Source organism: Saccopteryx bilineata, chromosome 1, assembly GCF_036850765.1.
Source record: "Saccopteryx bilineata isolate mSacBil1 chromosome 1, mSacBil1_pri_phased_curated, whole genome shotgun sequence".
In the NCBI taxonomy this organism is placed as follows: domain Eukaryota; kingdom Metazoa; phylum Chordata; class Mammalia; order Chiroptera; family Emballonuridae; genus Saccopteryx; species Saccopteryx bilineata.
Window position 1 is genome coordinate 60862712 of NC_089490.1, and position 23500 is coordinate 60886211.

At 35.9% G+C, this 23500-nt stretch overlaps 1 protein-coding gene across 1 annotated transcript in view; it reads right to left on the reverse strand.

Annotated features, from left to right (window-relative positions):
• Positions 1-23500, reverse strand: part of RARS2 (arginyl-tRNA synthetase 2, mitochondrial) — a 74991-nt gene that overhangs the window by 7540 nt on the left and 43951 nt on the right. The window contains exons 8-12 of the mRNA XM_066254239.1: positions 21041-21117; positions 6465-6623; positions 5359-5465; positions 4191-4286; positions 434-494 (exon numbers count right to left, since the gene is read on the reverse strand). Coding sequence (XP_066110336.1) covers positions 434-494; positions 4191-4286; positions 5359-5465; positions 6465-6623; positions 21041-21117 — 500 coding nt within the window. The remainder of the gene's footprint in view (positions 1-433; positions 495-4190; positions 4287-5358; positions 5466-6464; positions 6624-21040; positions 21118-23500) is intronic.

Below are 23500 nucleotides of genomic sequence, written 5' to 3' on the forward strand. Positions count from 1 at the left end.
AAAAAGCTTACCAGCTTGGATCCAAGGCCACTGGCTTGAGCAAGGGGTCACTGTAGACCCCGCCCCCCCCCCCAATCAAGGCCCGTATGAGAAAGCAATCAATGAACTAAAGTGCCACAACAAAAAACTGATGACTGATTCTTTTCATCTCTCTGTGTTCCTGTCTGTCTGTCCCTATCTATCCCTCTCTCTGACTCTGTCTCTGGTAAAAAAAAAAAAAAAAAAAGCCAGTTCCACAATGAGAAAACTCTAGTGATGGAGAACAGAGCAGTGGTTGCCAAGGGGGAAAAGAAAGGGTGAAGAAGCACATGATCGCTTCTCCTGTGTGCCCTGACTGAAAATCGAACCTGGGATATTCACATGCCAGTCCGATGCTCTGCCACTGAGCAAACCGGCCAGGGCCAACCTTTTGTTCTTTATTGTGATTACTTACCACATAAATCATTGTATCAAAATTATACTTGTCCATTCTATCTATAGCAGCTGCAACATCTCTGAAAAGAAATGGCCATAAATTAAGAGTTACTAAGCAGATCTGGGTAATAATTTATTTTCAATATTTAATGGTAATGAGGCTTTTCTAATTAAGAATTCCTATTATGCCACTGCCTGGGGTATACTACCCATGCTTGTATAATCCCAATATCATACTTTGATAACAAGTAAAAATAACAAGAGTAGCTTTGGGAAATGCAATAAGTATAAAAGTGCTGTGAAAAGATAAACAAAAATGAGTAAGAGCTCTGAGACAATTAGTAATAACTACTGAAATAGCTGTAGGCAAAGTGTCTGCAGGTAAATGTTTTAGGATTTGTTGATTCTAAAAATAAAAAATCTATTGGAAAGAATCACCTAATTGTCACTTATTTGCAATATACTCTCTTAAAGAACATATTTAAAACATAGGTGATGTAGTAGCTAAATAGATGTCTTCTACCTCCTTTTCTGTTAGTATAATCAAGGAGTTTCCAAGTCTTGGATCAGCCATATGTAATACTTTCTAAAGCATTTTAAAAGATCATAAAGTACTTTGACAAAAATTCCATCTATTTCTCCTATCTCTGATTAAGTACAAAAACCCTCTAGTTTACATGTAATATAATGAAAAATAAACTATGAAATTTCAAGCCAAGATTATGAGAGTATTTGAAAATTAAAGTTATTTTTGACAATATATGACACTGGAAGACTTAAAAAGTCCCTAGATCTTTTGAAATGTTGGGATTAGTACCTACCTCATAATCCTGACATAATACAAAACATGCATTCTTAATGGAAGCAAAAACGGGCTGTTGAGGGACAAAAAAATCTTATTCTTTTTATGTATAAATATAAAGGACATATCTGCATATAGTACATACAGATATACAGTATATCTGTGGAATTAAAATTCATGAGGGTAGGCAAATAGGAAACTATGCCAGGTCCTTTAGTTCAGGTCTCTCATTTCACAAAGTATGGAACCATGGCCCAGGGAGGTTAAGTGAGGGTCAAGGTCTCAGAACAGAAGTTCAGGTATTCAGCCTCACCCTGTGCTCTTTTCAGTATTCTACACTTTTCTTTGTCTGTTAGAACAACTCTTTTCTTTAATTCACATCTACACACATAAGTGTATTCTATAAGGAACCCATTGAAAGGGCCGAAACAGCTAAAGATAGAGCAAGGTAAAAAAAGAAAAAAAAAAATCAAACATTTCAACAAGTGGCAAAAAGAGAATTAGTCTCCCAAATAAAAGAGAGAAAGGATAGGTATTAAGATAAGTATAATAGGCCCTCCATATCCACAGGTATCATATCCACAGATTAAACCAACGGTGAATAGAAAATCCAGGAAAATAGGTTACACTGTTGTTGACGTGTACTATGTAGTTAGGACTAATCTACGATGGCTGTTATCTGTACTGAACATGTACAGACTTTTTATTGTCTTTATTCCCTAAATCAGTGTTTTTCAACCAGTGTGCCATGAGACATGGTCAGGTGTGCCGTGGAGAAATTAAACATGGGTCCCCAAACTATGGCCCGTGTGCCGGATACGGCTGGCGGAGGCTATTTATCTGGCCCACCGCCAGCCGCCTCCATCCGAACATAAACATTCCCCTCACACTCCCTCCAGCTATCAGCGACAGGAAGAGTGGAGGCACAGGGAATGCTCACTGACCAATCACCTTCTAGGATTCATCCCGACCACTAGCGATGAACCAATAGTAGGCCGCCTCTCATCCACACCCAGGAAGGTCCCCACTCGGGCTGCAGCGCACTTGTCATTGTGTGGCTGCTGCGAGTAGTTGAAGCTGCTACTCCTCCCCATGGTCCCGATTTCTAATCCTGGTCAGGACTGGAGGTAAATGTTGCCACCACTAGATGAAGCCTCAGCCTCAGCTGGTTATGTCTATCCTGATGGTGTATATAGATATTTGACCTTTTTCTTTATAAAGAGGCCCCTGCAGAGGGTGATATACAATGCATCACAATGTTATCTAACTTTAAAGCTAAAGTTTGCTGATCTTCCTTTGGACAGTTTTTGGTTATCTGTTGCCAAGGAGTTCCCCATTCTGGCCAACAAAGCTATTTTGACACTGCTCCCGTTTTCAACCACATATCTATGTGAGCTGAGCTTCTCAAGCTTGACTGCGATAAAAACTAAAAACAGAGAGAGACTGCGAACTGTTGAGGAAGAGCTTTGTGTGTGTCTTTCTACCATTCCTGCCAGGATATCCCTTTTGTGTTCATCAAAACAGGCCCAGGTTTCACACTAAGTGAGTATAAATACATTTAGAAACTATATTATTAACTATATGTATAATATGTACTGTGTTAGAGTGTCATTTTATGTCATTTTGGTAGGTGGTGTGCCCCAGGATTTTGTAAATGTAAAAAATGTGCCGCGGCTCAAAAAAGGTTGAAAATCACTGCCCTAAATAATACAGTATAACAGTTATTTACAGTATTAGGTATTGTAAGTACTCTAGAGATGATTTAAAGTAGAAGGGAGGATATGTGTAGTTTATATGCAAATAGGACACCATTTTACATAAGGGACCTGAACATCTGTGGATTTCGGTATCTGTGAGGGTGGGAGTGTCCTAGAACCAATCCCCCATGGATACCAGGGGATGACTAAATACGGAAAAATCTCAACCTAATAATAGCCACAGAAAGATACCAGATCAGGACAGTTAGTGAGTCTTTGTGTCACCGAGTTTTCATTCTGAGTGGACACATTTCTTATAAAACCACTGCTCATGGGTTCTTCTATAGTCTATCCAGCAATAATTAGCTGGCACAAAATTTTTTTCTACTATATATTTTTGTATCAAAAAAAGAAATGTACCTCTTAGATATATAGGTTCTTTTCACTTCCCACCCTCAACTGCATTGAATTGGTGAAGGGAAATATCAAAAAGTAATAGAAAGTAGATGAATTTTCTACTTTCACCAACAGAATTGGATGGTGTTTAAAGTGGTTCGGAACAAATGATGGTAGTAAACAATAATAATAAAATATCATCACATTATACTACAAAAGCTGTTTGTGATACAGTATAAAGCTAGCCTGGAGACACTGGAGCCTTTTGCTTGCATGCTGGAGTATGGCTACATTTGCCTGTGTGGCTTTATATTGTCCGATCTTTTCCTTCCTATTAGCTTTGTCTCGGAAATAAGTGTGCCTGACAAACCTGGATCTTACTGAGTACCAGAGACTGCTCCTTTCCACAGCAGTCAGTCATGGTAAGCACTATGGCCTACTTTCCCTTGACCCATTTTATCACAGTCAGAATGAGGACTGGTACATATGTGAGGGTCCTTTCACAGAGAGGACACCACTGCGCTCAGAGGGCCGCCTCCCAGTGTACATCCCTGCTAACGTGCGATTGTAAAGTATTTATAGTTGACTATGAGGTATCTTAATTTTATAGTTTGTAGAACAATGTATTCAGTTGTGGAATCCTGATATTTAACTAATTGTAAATATATAGTTTTCAGTCACTTTTCTGATGACAGTAAACCTTTCCAGGAACTACACAACTGGCAACAAAAACCCAAAAGATCTATTTTGAGTAACGCAAAGAGATTTTGAAACTAGCATTTGCTAAGTTTTGAGGATAACATAATTGTCTTAGCAATAATTCGGAACAATAACATCAAGTCAAATACACATTCTAACATTGACCTTCACATAAGACAAACCTGGTTGCATAGAGAGAAGTCCCATCACTTCGCATTACAGTACAAATTGAGGAAGGGTTACCATTCCCAGAAAGATCCACTACAGCTGTTCCTTTTCTACAAATAGAGAGAGGTAATTCTGAATTAATATTATAAATTAAGACCTTTAAAAGTATAACATCTTTAAAATTATTTTCAGCTAACTAGAAGCTATTGGTTATCTTTTTAAAAATCTGAAACTCTGGATAAGGTACTTAGATAATGTCTTTAATATACCTAGTTGAAAAAATGAGATTATATCTGAAGTTTAAACATAAAATATTGTATTCTCTAATTCCAGTTATTATAACAAAAACTATCGGTTTAGTTTTAACATGCCATAAAGTACCCCTGAGTAATAAAATCATGGGATTTTGTTGTTGTCTTTCCTGCCTGGTCAAAAATTAGAATCTGTATATGGCAATCTAAAAATTTTCCTTAAGGACATTGCTGAGGACATGATGGAACACATTCTCCATGTCTTCCTTATGGAGATGGTAAGAAAAATGGCTCTTTGGTAGTAGAAAAGTGGTATTTCTAAGCAACTGGTTTGCATCTACATTATAGATGAGCTCCTATGACTGGTACTATTTTTATTGGTTGAGAGGGAACTCAAAGCAAAATCAGAAATTTACCTTAAGCAAGGAAATAGAATCCCAGTGTGTGTTATATAATATACTAACATCACCCTGAATTCATATTATTTTCTGCCCCTGCTACCTGATTTTCTCATTTTATTCTTTTAACAGCTTGTTGTATTATATCTATTTTCATAAGCTGCCTTAAATATTTTTTTGGAACAGGATGGGATTTTTTTAAAAGGCAGGGTTAAGTAAGAAGATGTGAGTTTTATTTCCTTTTTCCAGTTTTACCATTTACCTAGTGTGACCTTAGGTAGGTCACGTGTACTCTCTGTTCTTCAGTTTGCTCATGTGTAAAGAGCAGATAACATCCTTCCTCCCAACCTGACCAGAATTTTGTTACAGCAGCAAAAGACAGCATGTAGGAAAGCACTTTGACCAGGAAAAAGCATTATTAAAAAATGCCAGAAGGATGCACAGCACATTGTTGTCCTCACTCAGAGAATATACCAATGTCTATTTCTAAAAAGAACCAATAACTTTTCTAGAGAATAATAACCTGACCATACATCGTTTTCTGCAGGAGTCCTTTACTGTCCAGCAACTTTAAGACTTCTTGTGATTTTTCACGATAAAACGATTCTCCTGAGTATTCATCAAAGTGTACTCCTAGACGCTAAAAGAAAGAAAAAGTTATTTAAATAGCATATTGTCTTACCCTGAGAGAAAACAGGATGCTCTATGGTCAGTCACACAGATGGGGAAAATAAGAATTAAATAAAGTCATTTCTCTGCTCTAACCTTCTAAAGGCTCTTCCCATACCTCATGTCCTCGCAACAGTATTTTGCTGCCTAATATGATAGTTCAAGGCACACTGGCTATTCAAATTCAAAGAAAATAAAAATTTAGTGCCTCACATTACTCACACTTCAAGTACTCTGTAGCAACACAAGGCTAGCGGCTCCCATACTGGACAGCACAGATACAAAGCATTTCCACCACTGCTCGAAGATACTGGAAGAGCCCTGGACAATGTCCTACACCACGTCCTACCCTACAAGCTCTTCAACCACCTCTCCTACATTCTGCATCCAGTTTACCCACTCCAGCCACGTGGGCTTCTTGACTGGAACTCTTCATTCCACCCCCACAGCACACCTGACCTCTTCTTCCCTGCTTAATTTCTCTCTACAGGATCATCACATCTAACAGATTATATGTTCTTGTTTTATTTGCATGTCTTTGTTTAATTCACTCTGTCTCCATGCTAAAATGTAAATCCCATGAGAAAACTGATGTCTTTTATTTGCTGTTATGTTTTTCCCATTTCCTAAATGTTTATTAAATGAACAAATTCATACCCATCACATCTATGCCTAAGGAAGCAAACAAAGAAAAAATGATTAAGGAAAAGTGAATAAATGATAGAAGACTGAAAAGCCAGACTGAAATGAAGTATCAGAATGTCACCTGATATTCAGTCTGTTAAGTTCATAGGATTCAGGATTATTTCATAGCTCTACCTTGAAGCCCAAAGAACAACATTTGAGTCCCAATTTCCAACTCAATAACAAATCTATTCTTAAAACATGAGCTTAAGAATAAACTCTGCTACCTAAAGGTATCAGTCAAGTGCTGCACCACATCACAGGACAGCAGGAGAGTGGACAGTACCTTGTAAATACGAATGTACTCTTCTACGCTCAAGTCCCGGAACTTCTGCCACAGTGCCAGTGCTTGCATGTCACCCAGTTCCAATCGCTGGAAGTAAGCATGTGCTGATTCTGCTACCCTTTTATCATCTGCTGCTTCTTTATTAACTTGTACGTAAACCTAAAAGCACAACAGTACATTAAGTGAAGTATATTACTAGTCACAATTATCTTCAAGAAAAAGCAATCCTGAAAACTCTCATTTAAAGATTACCCAACTGCCCTCATCACAGAATCTTTCTTTTATTTTGCCATGAGCCTTTAGTGAACCCTACAGACCCTTTCTAAAATGTTCCTGAATGCATAAATCAAAAATGTGTATACACAAAGGAAATAATTACATTGAAATACAGTTATCCAAAAATTTTTAAAAATTTATAATATAGTAATGAAGGCTTTCTGATAGAAGTTAGTAAAAATAATGTGGAATTTTTTCTTCCCATCCAAGTTCACAAACCCTTATATGAAGAAATCCTGGCGGATGATATGTGAGTACTGGTGGCGTAAGAATTACTCCTGATCTCTCCTCTTGAAATTTCAACGTCAACAACTATAACGCAGTGAAGGAAACCCAGCAAGCGCACCTATAATATCATGTACCATATGGACTAAAGGTGGGATGGGGTGAAAAGCGGGGTGAAAGATAAAACGCATTTGAATTGGCTTTGGAGAGGAGAGGAGACAAACCTGGAGTAACTGGTTTGTTTGTTTTCTTCTCTAGAGGTACAGAGAGGGACACTCAGAGTGACTGGGTCTCCTTTTGCCGTAGGAATGGTGAGAAAGAGGGGCAGAGGGGGAGATAAACCAAAGCGGCCTGAGTGTGGGTTCATGAACTGTGTTCCCATGGTCTGCCTGCAGCTCACACTTGGCAGAGAAAGAGAAAACTAAAGTGCGGCTCCCCAACATCCCAGATCCCACCTCCCTCAACTTGTGGCATGGAGAGTGGCAGAGACAAACCCCACAGCTACCTCTCTGGAACCACTCTCTCCCCTGAAGAACAGAGATGCTACATGTCTGGTCCCCAGGTCTGTTCAGACATGGGAAGGAGTACCTGAAAGCCTAAGACTGCCACTGCTAGAGCCATAAAGCCTTAAAGCTGAAACTGTAAAGCCCTCAAAACATGCCACACCCATCAGTGTGACTGTGGCCCAGCCTACATCATTGCCACACCATCTCAGCAGAGGACAGCCCAGAAACTACACATAGCTAAAACTTGAAATACAGCGACACCTACTGGAAGAAACCGTTCAAAACCAAAATTTATTTTTTCTTTTTTTTTGCCCCTTTTTCCTTTTTTTTACTTATTATTTTTTTCTCTGTTGAATTTCATTTTCTTTAATTATTATAATTTTATTTTTTGAGGGTATTTTCTTTTTAATTATTTTGTTTACTTTAGATCTTTTTTCCTGTGGTTTTCTTTTTTTTATTATAAATTTTTATTAATGTTAATGGGGTGACATCAATAAATCAGGGTACATATATTCAAAAACACCATGTCCAGATTATCTTGTCATTCACTTATGTTGCATACACAACACCCAAAGTCAGATTGTCCTCCGTCACCTTTTATCTAGTTTTCTTTGTGCCCCTCCCCTTCCCCCTCAGCCTCTCCTCCTTACCTCCCGCGCCCCCCCCCCTCCCCCCGTAACCACCACACTCTTGTCCATGTCTCTTAGTCTCGTTTTTATGTCCCACCAATGTGTGGAATCATGTAGTTCTTGTTTTTTTCTGATTTACTCATTTCACTCTGTATAATGTTATCGAGATCCCACCATTTTGTTGTAAATGATCCGATGTCATCATTTCTTATGGCTGAGTAGTATTCCATAGTGTATATGTGCCATATCTTCTTTATCCAGTCCTCTATTGAAGGGCTCTTTGGTTGTTTCCATGTCCTGGCCACTGTGAACAATGCTGCAGTGAACATGGGGCTGCATGTGTCTTTACGTATCAATGTTTCTGAGTTTTTGGGGTATGTACCCATTAGAGGGATTGCTGGGTCATAAGGTAGTTCTATTTTCAGTTTTTTGAGGAACCACCATACTTTCTTCCATAATGGTTGCACTTCTTTACAGTCCCACCAACAGTGAATGAGGGTTCCTTTTTCTCCATAGCCTCTCCAGCATTTGCTATTACCGGTCTTGTTCATAATAGCTAATCTAACAGGTGTGAGGTGGTATCTCAATGTAGTTTTGATTTGCATTTCTCTAATAACTAACGAAGATGAGCATCTCTTCATATATCTGTTGGCCATCTGTATTTCTTCCTGGGAGAAGTGTCTGTTCATGTCCTCTTCCCATTTTTTTTATTGGATTGTTTGTTTGTTGTTGAGTTTTATAAGTTCTTTGTATATTTTGGATATTATACCCTTATCTGAGCTGTTGTTTGAAAATATCATTTCCCATTCAGTTGGCTGTCTGTTTATTTTGTTGTCAATTTCTCTTGCTGAGCAAAAACTTTTAATTCTGATGTAGTCCCATTCATTTATCTTTGCCTTCACTTCTCTTGCCTTTGGAGTCAAATTCATAAAATGCTCTTTAAAATCCAGGTCCATGAGTTTAGTACCTATGTCTTCTTCTATGTACTTTATTGTTTCAGGTCTTATATTTAGGTCTTTGATCCATTTTGAATTAATTTTCGTACAAGGGGACAAGCTGTAGTCGAGTTTCATTCTTTTGCATGTGGCTTTCCAGTTTTCCCAGCACCATTTGTTGAAGAGGCATTCTTTTCTCCATTGTGTGTTGTTGGCCCCTTTATCAAAAATTATTTGACCATATATATGTGGTTTTATTTCTGGACTTTCTATTCTGTTCCATTGGTCTGAGTGTCTATTTTTCTGCCAATACCATGCTGTTTTGATTATCGTGGCCCTATAATATAGTTTGAAGTCAGGTATTGTAATGCCCCCAGCTTCATTCTATTTCCTTAGGATGGCTTTGGCTAATCGGGGTGTTTTATAGTTCCATATAAATCTGAAAATTTTTTGCTCCATTTCTTTAAAAAATGTCATAGGAATTTTGATGGGAATTGCATTAAATTTATATATTGCTTTGAGTAATATGGCCATTTTGATTATATTTATCCTTCCTACCCACGAACAAGGAATATTTTTCCATCTCATTGTATCTTTTTCAATTTCCCTTAACAATGCTTTGTAGTTTTCGTTATATAGGTCCTTTACATTCTTTGTTATGTTTATTCCTAGGTATTTTATTTTTTTTTTTGTTGCAATCATGAAGGGGATTATTTTTTTGAGTTCGTTTTCTAATATTTCATTGTTGGCACAGAGAAAGGCTATGGACTTTTGTATGTTAATTTTGTATCCTGCGACCTTACTGTATTGGTTTATTGTTTCTAGTAAACTTTTTGTGGAGTCTTTCGGGTTTTCAAAGTATAGGATCATAACATCTGTAAAAAGTGATACCTTTACTTCTTCTTTTCCGATATAGATGCCTTTTATTTCTTTCTCTTGTCTGATTGCTCTGGCCAGAACTTTTAGCACCATGTGAAATAAGAGTGGAGAGAGTGGACAACCCTGTCTTGTTCCTGATTTAAGGTAAAAAGTCCTCAGTTTTATGCCATTTAATATGATGTTGGCTGATGGTTTATCATATATGGCCTTCATTATGTTGAAATATTTTCCTTCTATACCCATTTTGTTGAGTGTCTTAAACATAAAGTTGTGTTGTATTTTATCAAATGCCTTTTCTGCATCTATTGATAAGATCATGTGTTTTTTGTTCTTTGTTTTGTTGATGTGGTGTATTACATTAACCGTTTTACATATGTTGAACCATCCTTGAGATTCTGGGATGAATCCCACTTGGTCATGATGTATTATTTTTTTAATATGTTGTTGTATTTGATTTGCCAGTATTTTGTTTAGTATTTTAGCATCTGTATTAATTAGAGATATTGGTCTGTAGTTTTCTTTTTTTGTGCCATCCTTGCCTAGTTTCGGTATGAGGGTTATACTGGCCTCAAAAAAGGTGTTTGGAAGTATGGCTTCTTCTTCAATTTTTTGGAAGACCTTCTGGAGAATAGGGACCAAGTCTTCTTTGAATGCTTGATAGAATTCACTAGCATAGCCTTCTGGGCCTGGACTTTTATTTTTGGGGAGGTTTTTAATGGTTTTTTCTATTTCTTCTCTACTAATAGGTCTGTTTAGGCTTTCTGTTTCTTCATGACTCAGTCTAGGAAGGTTGTATTGTTCTAGGCATTTATCCATTTCTTCTAGGTTGTTGAATTTAGTGGCATAAATTTTTTCATAGTAATCTATAATAATTCTTTGTATATCTACGATGTCCGTGGTGATTTCTCCTCCTTCATTTTGGATTTTGTTTATATGAGTTCTTTCTCTTTTTTCCTTGGTAAGACTTGCCAAGGATTTGTCAATTTTGTTGATCTTTTCAAAGAACCAGCTCTTTGTTCTATTAATTTTTTCTATAATTTTTTTTTCTCTATTTCATTTATTTCTGCTCTGATTTTTATTATCTCCTTTCTTTGGCCAGTTTTGGGTTGTTTTTGTTCTTCTTTTTCCAGTTACTTAAGGTGTGAAGTTAAGTGGTTCACTTGGGCTATCTCTTGTTTGTTCATATAGGCCTGAAGTGATATGAACTTTCCTCTTATCACTGCTTTTGCTACATCCCATAGATTCTGATATGTCATATTGTCATTTTCATTTGTCTATATATATCTTTTGATCTCTGCCCTTATTTCTTCTTTGACCCATTCATTTTTTAAAAGTATGTTGTTTAGTTTCCACATTTTGTGGGGTTTTTTCCCTCTTTTTTGCAGTTGAATTCTAGTTTCAAGGCTTTATGATCAGAAAATATGCTTGGTACAATTTCAATTTTTCTGAATTTGCTGATATTATTTTTATGGCCCAACATATGGTCAATTCTTGAGAATGTTCCATGTACACTAGAGAAAAATGTATACTCTGTCGCTTTGGGATGAAGTGTCCTGTAGATGTCTATCATATCCAGGTTCTCTAGTGTTTCGTTTAAGGCCACTATATCTTTATTGATTTTCTGTTTGGCTGACCGATCTAGAGCCGTCAGCGGTGTATTGAGGTCTCCAAGTATGATTGTATTTTTCTCAGTTTTTGTTTTTAGGTCAATAAGTAGCTGTCTTATATATTTTGGTGCTCCTTGGTTTGGTGCATATATATTAACGGTTGTTATGTCTTCTTGATTCAGCATCCCCTTAATCATTATGAAATGACCATTTTTGTTTCTGAGTACTTTTGCTGTCTTGTAGTCAGCATTATTAGATATGAGTATTGCTACGCCTGCTTTTTTTTGGATGTTATTTGCTTGGAGTATTGTTTTCCAGCCTTTCACTTTGAATTTGTTTTTATCCTTGTTGCTTAGATGTGTTTCTTGTAGGCAGCATACAGTTGGATTTTCTTTTTTTAATCCATTCTGCTACTCTGTCTTTTTATTGGTGAGTTTAATCCATTTACGTTTAGTGTAATTATTGACACTTTTGGGTTCCCTATTGCCATTTTATAAGTTACTTTCTGTTAGTTTGTATCTTGATTGATTCTTCTCTTTTGTTTTTCTATCATTTGTTTTTGTTTGTTTGTATTCCATGCTTCTTTCCTCTGTTGCTACCTTTTTAAAGTCATGTGCTTTTGTGGTGGTTTTTTCAAGGGTGGTTACCATTAAGTAATGAAAAGGGTACCTACCATATTCATTGTAGTACCCTATCTTGCTAGTGTTTCTGCACTTCATCATCTTTTGCTACTGTTAATCTCTGTCCTCTCCCCCCTTTTTTTTTTGCTTTTGTTGTCACAGTTTAAATGTGGTTTTATTGTGTTCTTGGTGGAGCTTTTACTTGTGGTTTTGTTTTGTTCTTTGGATCTGGTTGGAAAATTCCCTTTAGTATTTCCTGGAGTGGGGGTTTTCTGATGATAAATTCCTTAATCTTTTCTGTATTTGTGAATGTTTTCATTTCTCCTTCGTACTTGAAGGATAACTTTGATGGGTATAGTATTCTTCCTGAAAGTTCCTCTCTTTCAGTACTTTAAATATTGGGGCCCACTCTCTTCTAGCTTGTAGAATTTCTGCTGAAAATTCTGATGATAATCTAATAGGCCTTCCTTTATATGTTGTATTCTTCTTTTCCCTGGCTGCCTTGAGAATTTTTTCTCTGTCGTTGGTTTGTGCCATTGTCATTATGATGTGCTTTGGCGTAGGTTTGTTGTGGTTAAGAAAACTCGGTCTTCTGTTTCCTTCTTGAATTTGAGGCTTTAGTTTTTTCCACAGGCTTGGGAAGTTCTCGTCTATTATTTGTTTGAATAAATTCTCCATTCCATTTTCTCTCTCTTCTCCCTCTGATATACCTATTATTCTTATGTTATTCTTTTTGATGGAGTCAGACAACTCCTGTAGGGCTTTCTCATTTTTTTTAATTTTTGAGTCTCTCTCTTCTTCTCTCTATTGTGCCTCAAGTTGCTTGTCTTCTATGTCACTAATCCTATCTTCTATCTGGTCTGTTCTATTAGCTAAGCTTGTTACCTCGTTTTTCAGTTCATGAATTGAGTTTTTAATCTCTGTTTGATTTGTTTTTATAGTTTCAATTTCCTTGCTAATATATTCTTTGTATTCGTTGAGTTTGTTCCTGAGCTCCCTAATTGCCTTTCTTTGTTTTTTTTTGTATATCTCTGAGTATTTTTAGGATTTCTATTTTAAATTCTCTGTCATTTAGCTCCAAGGTTTCCAATATATTAAATTTTTTCTCCATAGATTTTTCCACATCTATGTGTGTTACTTCTCTTTCTTTTGTATCCATGATATTTGATTTCCTTTTTCTTACTGGCATCTGAGGGTGGTCTTGTTGATAGCACTTCGCCTTCAGGGTGTGGAACTCTCGGATGCTCTAAGAATAGGTTTTTTTGTCTCTGGTTGTTGGAACTTGTTGAAATTTTGGGGAGATTTTTCGGTCCGTGTCCTCACGGCGCCATTTCTATGACGTCACATCTCCTGTGGTTTTCCTTTACTTCTCATAATTTTTTAAGTTTTTATATTTTTTATTCTTTTTTATTTTAATATTTCCTTATTTTTAGTTCTTTCTTTTTTGTTATAAACAATACCAATCTCAAATTCCATCAAGAAAGAAGAAATCAAATACCATAGCTACACAAGACATCGACATAGTTCAAAAAGAAAATAGAAGATTTCCAGGAAAAAAAACTCAATCACATGGAAACCTTGGAGTTAAATGATCAAGAAGTCAAAATTAAAGTTCTGAAAATACTTAATGAGATGCTCCATCAGAAAGAGCAATATAAGAATAATGGGTATATCAGAAGAAGAGAGGGAGAGAGGAATGGAGAGCTTATTCGAATAAATAATGATGAGATTTTCCCAAGCCTATGAAAAGAGTTAGAGCCTTGAATCCAAGAAGTAAACAGAATGCTGAGTTACCTCAACCTAAAAAAGACCTTCTCCAAGGCTTATCAAAATAAAATTGTCAAAAATCAATGACAAAGAAAGAATCTTTAAGGCAGCTAGGGAAAAGAAAAACATAACATATAAAGGAAAGCCCATCAGGTTATCATTGGACTTCTCAGCAGAAACTATACAAGCAAGAAGCGAGTAGACCGAAACATTCAAAGTACTGAGAGAGAGGAATTACTAGCCAAGAATATTATATCTATCAAGGTTATCCTTCAAATATGAAGGTGAAATAAAAACTTTTGCAGACATACAGCAGCTAAGGGAATTTATCACCAGAAAACCATCCCTGCAGAAAATACTTAATGGGATTATCTGACCAGATACAAAGTACAAGTAAAAGCTCCAACAAGATCACAATAAAAGCAAGGATAATCTGTGATAATAGTAACATAAAGGGAAAAAGATAAAGATATACCATAGCAAAAGAGAATGGAGTGCAGAAGCACTCATAAGACAAAGGACTCTTGTATATATGAACATTTTTCTCTTAATGACCTAATGGTAACCGCCTACAAAAAAGCCACTACTAAATACACAGCTTAAAAAAAAAAGAAACGGGGGAAAGAAACATTGATACCACCAAATAAAAACATCTGACAGAAACACAAAAAAGAAGAACCAAACGAGACCCAGAGCTACCAGAAAACAAAACATAAAATGGCTATAGGAAATCCTCAAGTGTCAATAATCACCCTAAATGTAAATGGACTGAACTCATTATAAAGAAGCACAGAGTAGCAGATTGGAGCAAAAAGCAAAACTCAACCATATGCTGCTTTCAACTAGAGACACATCTAAGCTGCAAGGACAAAAGTAGATTCAATATGAAAGCCTGTAAAACAATTCTCCAAGCAAATAATATCCAAAGAAAAGCAGGTGTAGCCATACTCATATCTGACAATGCTGACTTCAAGACAACAGAAGTACCCAATATTCAGAAAGTTGAATATTTCATAACGATAAAGGGGACATTCTATCAAAAAGACATAACACTTCTTAATATATAAACACCAAATGAGGGAGCACCAAAATAAATGACACCTGATCTAAAAATAGAATAAAAAAACCCACAATCATACTTAAAGATTTCAACACACCATTGACAGCTTGAGATAGATCATCCAAACAGAAAAACAATAAAGAAATATAGACCTTAAACAATACTCTGGACCAATGAACATAACAGAGATTGAAAGGACATTTCATCCCAAAACATTAGATTATACATTCTTCTCTACTGTGCCTAAAACATTCTCAAGGATAGACCATATGTTGGACTACAAAACTAACAACAAATTCAGACACAATGAAATTATATCTAGCATATTTTCTGACCACAGACTTTGAAATTAGGATTCAACAGTAAAAAGGAAGAAAAGAAACCCACAAAAATGTGGAAATTAAACATGTTTTTAAAAAATGACTGAGTTAAAGAAAAAATAAAAGCTGAGATAAAATGATATATACAGACAAATGAAAATGACAACACAACATATCAAAATTTTTGGGATGCAGCAGAAGCAGTAATAAGAGGGAAGTTAATATCTTTATAGGCTTACATCAAGAAAAAAGAGAGTTCCCAAAAAAACAACCTAACATCAAATCTTAAGGAACTAGAAAAAGAAGAGTAAAGGCAACCCAAAGCCAACAGAAGAAAAGAAGTAGTAAAAATTACAGCAGAACTAAATGAAATAGAGAACAAAAAACTATAGAAACAGCTAATACACAAAGAGCTTGTTCCTTGAAAAGATCAACAAAATTGTCAACCCCTAACTGGACTAAGGAAAAAAGAGAAAGAACTTCTATAAACAAAATCCAAATGAATGAGAAGAAAATACCAGATATCATAGATATACAAAGGATCAGAGTAGAATACTATGAAAGATTTTATGCCACCAAATTCTACAACCTACAGGAAATGGATAAATTCCTAGACTGAGTCAGCAAGAAGTGGAACACCTAAACAGACCTAAAGCAAGGAGGAAATAGAAACAACTATCTAAAACCTCCTCAAAAATAGAAGTCCAAGGCCAGATGGCTACATTAGTGAAATCTGCCAAACAGTCAAGGAAGATTTGGTACCTATCCTCAAAGTCTTCCAAAATACAGAAGAAGCACACTCCCTAATACATTTTATGAGGCCAACATAACCCTCATACCAAAACCTGGCCAAGGACAACACACATACAAAAAAACTACACACTAATATCTCTAATGAACACAGATGCAAACATCCTAAACAAAACACTATCATATCGAATACAATAACACATTAAAAAAATAATACATCACAATGAACTGGGATTCATTCCAGGAGCACATTGATGGAAATCAATCAATGTAACACAACACATCAACAAAAAAAGAACAAAAATTATATGATCATATCAATAGGTGCAGAAAAGGCAGATCTATAAGATACAACATCCCTTTATGTTTAAAACACTCAATAAAATTGGAATAGAAGAAAAGTACTCAACATAATAAAGGCCACATAAGACAAACCATCACCTAAAATCATACTAAATGGTGAAAAAATTCAGATTTTTCCTCTAATATCAGGAACAAGACAAGGCTGCCCACTCTCTCCACTCTTATGCAACTTAGTTCTGGAAGTTTTAGCTAGAGCTATCAGGCAAGAGACAGAAATAAAAGGCATCCATATCGGGAAAGAAGGTAGCATTTTTTGCAGATGACACAATCCTGTACATAGAAAACCCCAAAGATTCCAACAAAAAACTAATAGAAAAAATAAAACAATATAGTAAAGTTGCAAGATAAAAATCAATAAAATTCTATTACTTTCCTATATGCTAACAATGAAACTTTAGAAAATGTACTAAAAAAAACAAGTCCTTTTACAATTGCAACACAAAAAATAAATACCTAGGAATAAACTTTAGCAAAGGATGTCAAGTACCTAAAGACTGAAAATTACAAAGTATTATTGAAAGAAACTGAAAAAGATACAATGTAATGATAAAATATTCCATTTTCATGGATTGGAAGAATCAGATAATTAAAATGGCCATATAATCCAAAGCAATATACAAATTTAATGTAATCCCAATCAAAACCCTACTGTCATTTCTTAAAGAAATAAAACAAAAAATCACCAAGTTTGTTCGGAACCATAAAAAACCCCAGAGAGCCAAAGAAATCCTGAGAGAAAAGAAGGAAGCCAGAGGTATCACACTATCTAACTTCAAATTATACTATAGAGCCATGGTAATTAAAACAGCATGGTACTGGCAGAAAAACAGACATACAGACCAATGGCACAGAATTGAGAGCCCAGAAATAAAACCACGTATGTATGGACAAATCATCTTTGACAAAGGAGCCAAAAACACACAGGGAGAAAAGAAAGTCTCTCCAATACATGGTGCTGGGAAAATTGGAAAGCCACATGCAAAGAAATGAAACTTGACTACAGTTTGTCCCTCTGCACAATAATTAATTCAAAATGGATCAAAGACCTAAATATAAGATCTGAAACAATACATTACATAGAAGAAAACATAGCTACTAAGCTCATGGACCTTGGCAGTACAGAGCAATTTATGAATTTGACCCCAAAGGCAAGGGAAGAAAAGACAAAAATGAATGAATGGGACTACATCAAACTAAACTTCTCCGCAGCAAAAGAAACTAAAAACAAAACTAATAGGCAGCCAACTAAATGGGAGATATTTACAAATAACAGCTCTGATAATGAGTTAATATCTGAACTATGTATATAAAGAACTCACAAAGCTTAGCAACAAACAAGCAAACAATCCAATTAAAAAATGGGAAGAGGACCTGAACAGATACTTCTCCCAAGAGGACATACAAATGGCCAACAGAAGAAATGCAAATCAAAACTACATTGAGCCCTGGCCGGTTGGCTCAGCGGTAGAGCGTCGGCCTAGCGTGCAGAGGACCCGGGTTCGATTCCTGGCCAGGGCACACAGGAGAAGCGCCCATTTGCTTCTCCACCCCTCCGCCGCGCTTTCCTCTCTGTCTCTCTCTTCCCCTCCTGCAGCCAAGGCTCCATTGGAGCAAAGATGGCCCGGGCGCTGGGGATGGCTCTGTGGCCTCTGCCTCAGGTGCTAGAGTGGCTCTGGTCGCAACACGGCGACGCCCAGGATGGGCAGAGCATTGCCCCCTGCTGGGCACCAAAATGCAGTAGAGAAATGACCACAGGTGGTATTATATACATAGTTCAGATATTAACTCATTATCAGAGCTGTTGTTGTAAACAGCTCCCTGTTTCCAGCTTCAGAAAAATGAAAAAAAAAAAAACAAAAAAAAAAACTACATTGAGATACCACCTCACATCTGTTAGATTAGCTATTATCAACAAGACAGGTAATAACAAGTGTTGGAGAGGCTGTGGAGAAAAAGGAACCCTCATTTGCTACTAGTGGGAATGCAAATTAGTACAACCATTATGGAAGAAAGTGTGGTGGTTTCTCAAAAAATTAAGAATAGTACTCTCATTTGACCCAGTAATCCCTCTACTGGCTATCTACCCCAAAGACTCAAAAACACTGGTATGTAAAGACACATGCACCCCCATGTTCACTGCAGCATTATTCACAATGGTCAAGAGATGGAAACAGCAAAGTGTCCCTCAATAGAGGACTCGTTAAGAAGATGTGGTACATATATACAATGGAATACTACTCAGCCATAAGAAAGAGTGACATAGTGACATTTACTACAACATGGATGGTCCTTGAGAACATTATACTGAGTGAAATAACTAAATCACAAAAAGCTAAAAACTGTATGATTTCACACATAGGTAGCATATAAAACTGACTCATGGACATAGATAAAAGTGACATGGTTACCAGGAGGAGGAAGATGTGGGGGAGGGGTGGAAAGGGTATAAAGAGGGACAAATATAAGGTGATGGAAAACGATTTGACTTTGGGTGATGGGCATACAACATAATCAACATTTCAAATATTATAGAAATGTTTACCTGAAACCTATGTACTTTTATCAATGTCAACCAGTTAAATTTAATTTTCTAAATAAAATTAAAAACAAAACAAAAAACAAAAAATTCATATTAATAAGCAACATGCAATGAGTCAAATTCTAAAATGTTCTGAAGCAAAATAAAAAGGCTGTTAAAAATTCCTAAAGGTGCAGTATTCGATGTTATTAAGGTCCATTCAAGTAGTTCAAATCCTGATAAACTTCTTCAAAAAATTATAATTAAAAGTAAATAATGACACCTGTATACCCATGATTTAGACATAACACTTATTAATTTTTTACCATAAGAAATTACTTTTCAATGTAAGTGGAAAGGCTTTTTGTATGTGTTCCAAAATTATTACAAATGTCCTTATTTCAAACAGCAAATATATTATTTGTTTAACTCATCAGCCATTTTGAAGGAACTATTATAAAATCACTTACCTATTTCATGAAAACAAATTAAAACTAAAGAAAACATTTCAAATGCTGTCCCACAAAAGGCCTAAGTTTATGTACAACATAGCCAAATGTCATCAGCAAAGAATGACTCCAGGTATGGAGAATAACTAGTAATGAAGCAAAGCACCAAAATGCAGTAGAGAAATGACCACAGGTGGTAATTACTTTCATCATAGAAAAGATATGCTAAAACTATCAGAAAATATCATTTCTAACCTGGCTGAGACACTGAAATGGGGATACTGATCATGGCACAATTTAAAGGGGTACAGGCCACAAATTCTGCTACTAGGTGACTTAAGCCAAATTCAAACAAACATGCCAGAAGGTTGAAACTGCCAAAACTAGATTACTAATTGCATCCCTCTTACAGCAATTTGAGGATGAAAGAAAGAAAATGTTTTGTAAGTAACTACAACCAATGAAAGAAATGGCTCAAAAGGCACTCCGCAGTGCCCGGGGGAGGGGGGGTGTAATGTAGTACATAGAGCACTTGGGAGCAAATTGCCTGTGTTGGAATCCAAAGGTTCACAAAGCTTGTGGTAAAAAATACTCATCATTATTCAAAGTTAACAAAATGATGCAGTAAAGATTAGAGGCACTGAAGTGGCATGCTTTATTTCCAGAAACCATACAGAATTATTCATTCTTAAATTCTTGCCAATCAATAAAACTCTTAATGGGAGAAAAAAGTCTTTTGGTTAATGTTATATATCAAAATGTAGGAATTTAAACTGCAGTGTAGGCATGGAATCGGGAAGAAATGACAAACCTTTAAAGATCTTTAAGAATTAGAATGTATTTTTGTTAAGTTTAACTATAAAGCCAGCTGCAGGAGTAAAACCATTTAACAAAAAGAAAAGTAATGAAGCACTCTCTGTGGCTTTGGCAGGAGGAAGAAAGCATTATTTTGGCACATGTTCCTCCTCATACACAGGCACAGCATCATTAGTCTGATCCCCTGGTCTGTCACCAACATGGCTGATGGTGTATCTGATGTTTTATGGTGAAGCCTAAAAATAATAACTGAGGCAATGAAAAAGAAACACATCCCTGGAGATTAACAAGACAGAAGAGTTATACTGTTATACTGATAATCTCCGGAAGGCCTGATGACAGGAAAACACAGGGACTAAATGAAGTAGAACAGAAAGGAGGGTGAATTGGGCAAAAGTCAGAAAAAGGAATTGAAAGATAGAAATTTAAAAAGCACACAGAAATTTATAGAGAAATATACCTATCTTCCTCAACACCAAAACAAGAGCAAAAAAAGTATATTCTCATGTTTTTCAAGTCCAAATGAATTATAGTTACTACCATGAAGAAAAGAGTAATATAAACTGACAAAACTTGAGAAATCTTTGTATTAAATTGTTATCCCATGTGTTTACTCTAAGAAGATTCTATACCTGGATAACTATTGTCCACAATCAACTAAAATAGTAATAAAAGAACATTTGGATTTGAAAACTAAAAGCTCCATAAAATAAAAGCAACATTTTTGATAGTTTGGTTCCTTGTTTTAAGGAACATTTGTTAAAACTTCTGGGACTAAAAATGTGTCACCAAATTGCATAGTACTCTGAAAAAAAAATGTTGAAGCATTTTATAATATTGTTTCTTGACAACTTACTTCAAAAAGATGCTGTAAAGGATTGGACTGAAGTTTTTCTTCATACCCAAACAGTTGGAAGCCAGTTCCCAGAAGACCTACACAATAATCCGTAAATGAAAACATTATGAAATGGAACAGCAGAGAACAGTCATGACAGGGAACAAGTATGGTTCTATAAAAGATCAATTTTTCATAATTATGTGTCTTGAGAACATTGCAAAACACATGCTATTACCTTCTGCTACCTCATTATCTGACACAAGTCAGAGTTAATACACTGAATCACAAAGTCAATATATTGAAATAGATCAATTACTGAAATTAATTTTACAGAACATAATAGACTATGAGCTCATCAAAGGCAGGGGCTAAACCTAATCCATCTTTGGACCAACTGTGCTCAACATCTCCCTAGCAGACACAATAAAAGAAGCATTTGTTGAGCAGCTTCTCTGGAGAAAACATTATGATGCTGGGCATGGGGAACTCAAAATCTGTGAAAAGAAACTGATGGCAAGTCATCTCAAAACTTTAAAGTTTTAGATGTTAAAATTATGCAAAGGTAGATATCATCTGGGAACTATAATATTAGTTCTTAAACAAATAACTGAATTAAAACAATAAAGGACAAAATTTGAAACATCCCTGGTTACCTCTCTCCTTGAAGGTAACCAAGCAACAAAACTCTTATATTTGGCCATATTTTTGTCTTTTGTCAATGACTTTTTCTTTTTTAGTCTTTGATGATAAATTCAGTATTCAGAGACAGTGTTAATTTTTTTTAATGTTAACTTTATTGACTTGAGAGAGAGAGGAAGAGAGAAAGCAGGAGAGAGAAGGGAACATCAATCTGTTCCTGTATGTGCCCTGACCAAGGATCGAACTGGCAACTTCTGCATTTCAGGATGATGGTCTAAACCAACCAAACTATCTGGCCAGAGTGAACCTTTTTATGTTTTGTTTTTTTAAATAGTAATCACAGTTCACAAACCAGCAATGAAAATGCCTACTATGAACTGTGACTATTTATACTCAAGATATTTTGCTAAAAGATGATCACAATTTCAGTTTGAAAATATATCTGCAGCTTGGGGCCAACAGCAATAAAAGGTAGTTTATTTAAAAACCATCTGTTTCTACAACGGTATCAATTACCAAGCTTCAGTTCTAAAGGAGATGTTGCAACTGGGCCTTGCTGACTGGAATATGTTTTTCTATAGACTCAGCGGAAAGTGGGATGCTACCAAACACATGGATAAACGGTACTTTGGAGCTTAGACAGGAACTAAAAGGATGCCTGAAATATGTACCAGCTCTATGCACTTTCAAGCAAAAGCAAATATGATTGTGATTCAGGGTACTAGGAGCAAGCAGGGTATGGAAAGATGCCCAGAGTATTCTAAAAAAACAGAAACAGGAAAACTAAAGGCCAATTCCCTTTAACATTTCACCTAATATAGTTTCAAATTCTAATTCTGTGCCTAGGAATGTCTGCCAACTTTCAATAGGGGATAGCTGAAACAGCCAAAATTAAAACTCTTCAACAATGATGGTTATAATGGAAATGTTGACAGATCATTAACCACTATAGTCCTTTAGAGAATAAAAGCTATAATAAATCCTGCAGCTAAAATTTCATGAATACCATAATCACATATTTGCTAATGCCTGTGAAATGCCTAAATTGGTCAAACTAATATAAAGTGGACACCATATATTAAATCTGACTGTTGAGCCTAGAGTCTAAACCTCTGATTACCAGCTATTGTGAACTGCAGGTAGACTTTTAAAATGCAGGACGTGTTTTCTGATTCCTCTATGGTGAGTATAAGTATACTGCTAACAGGTTCAAGTTCTACCCTTTTTAAGGTCTAAAAAATATTTTTATTAATTGAAAGGATAATATTCATAAGAGAAGATCATGATAAGTCTGGCTTTTGGAAACTTTGATTTCATTTCACTAGATATGAAACAATATTAACAGTGAACTTTAGAACTGGCTGTGCAAAAAAAAAAAAAATGAACTGGCAGTGCACAATGCATTTTATAGAACCTTTAAAATATTACCTACCCTTTCTTTTGGATTAATATTGTAAAATACTTCCCAGGATCAAGTCCTTCATCATTCTAAGTGCCTTTTTTTGTGCCAAGCACTATGGATACAAAAATAATTAAGACATACTTCATGCCTTCAAAAAACATATCATCTAGCAGGGAGAGAAGCACAATAAGACAGAAGCCTATCTGAATAGGGCTGGGAACTAGGAACTTAGTGATGTGAAAAGGTGGGCAAGGATATGTCTGTGTGTCAGAATGTAGAGGTGACACTAGAAAGCTGGATCTTAAAACACACATAGTAGTTGCTAAATATTTTTATAAGTTTGCATCTCACATGCTACCAGTCCTTGCCTTTCTTAGCAACCATATTTCTCTTGCTCTTCTACACTTATTACTGGTATATATGAGCTAGGAATGATT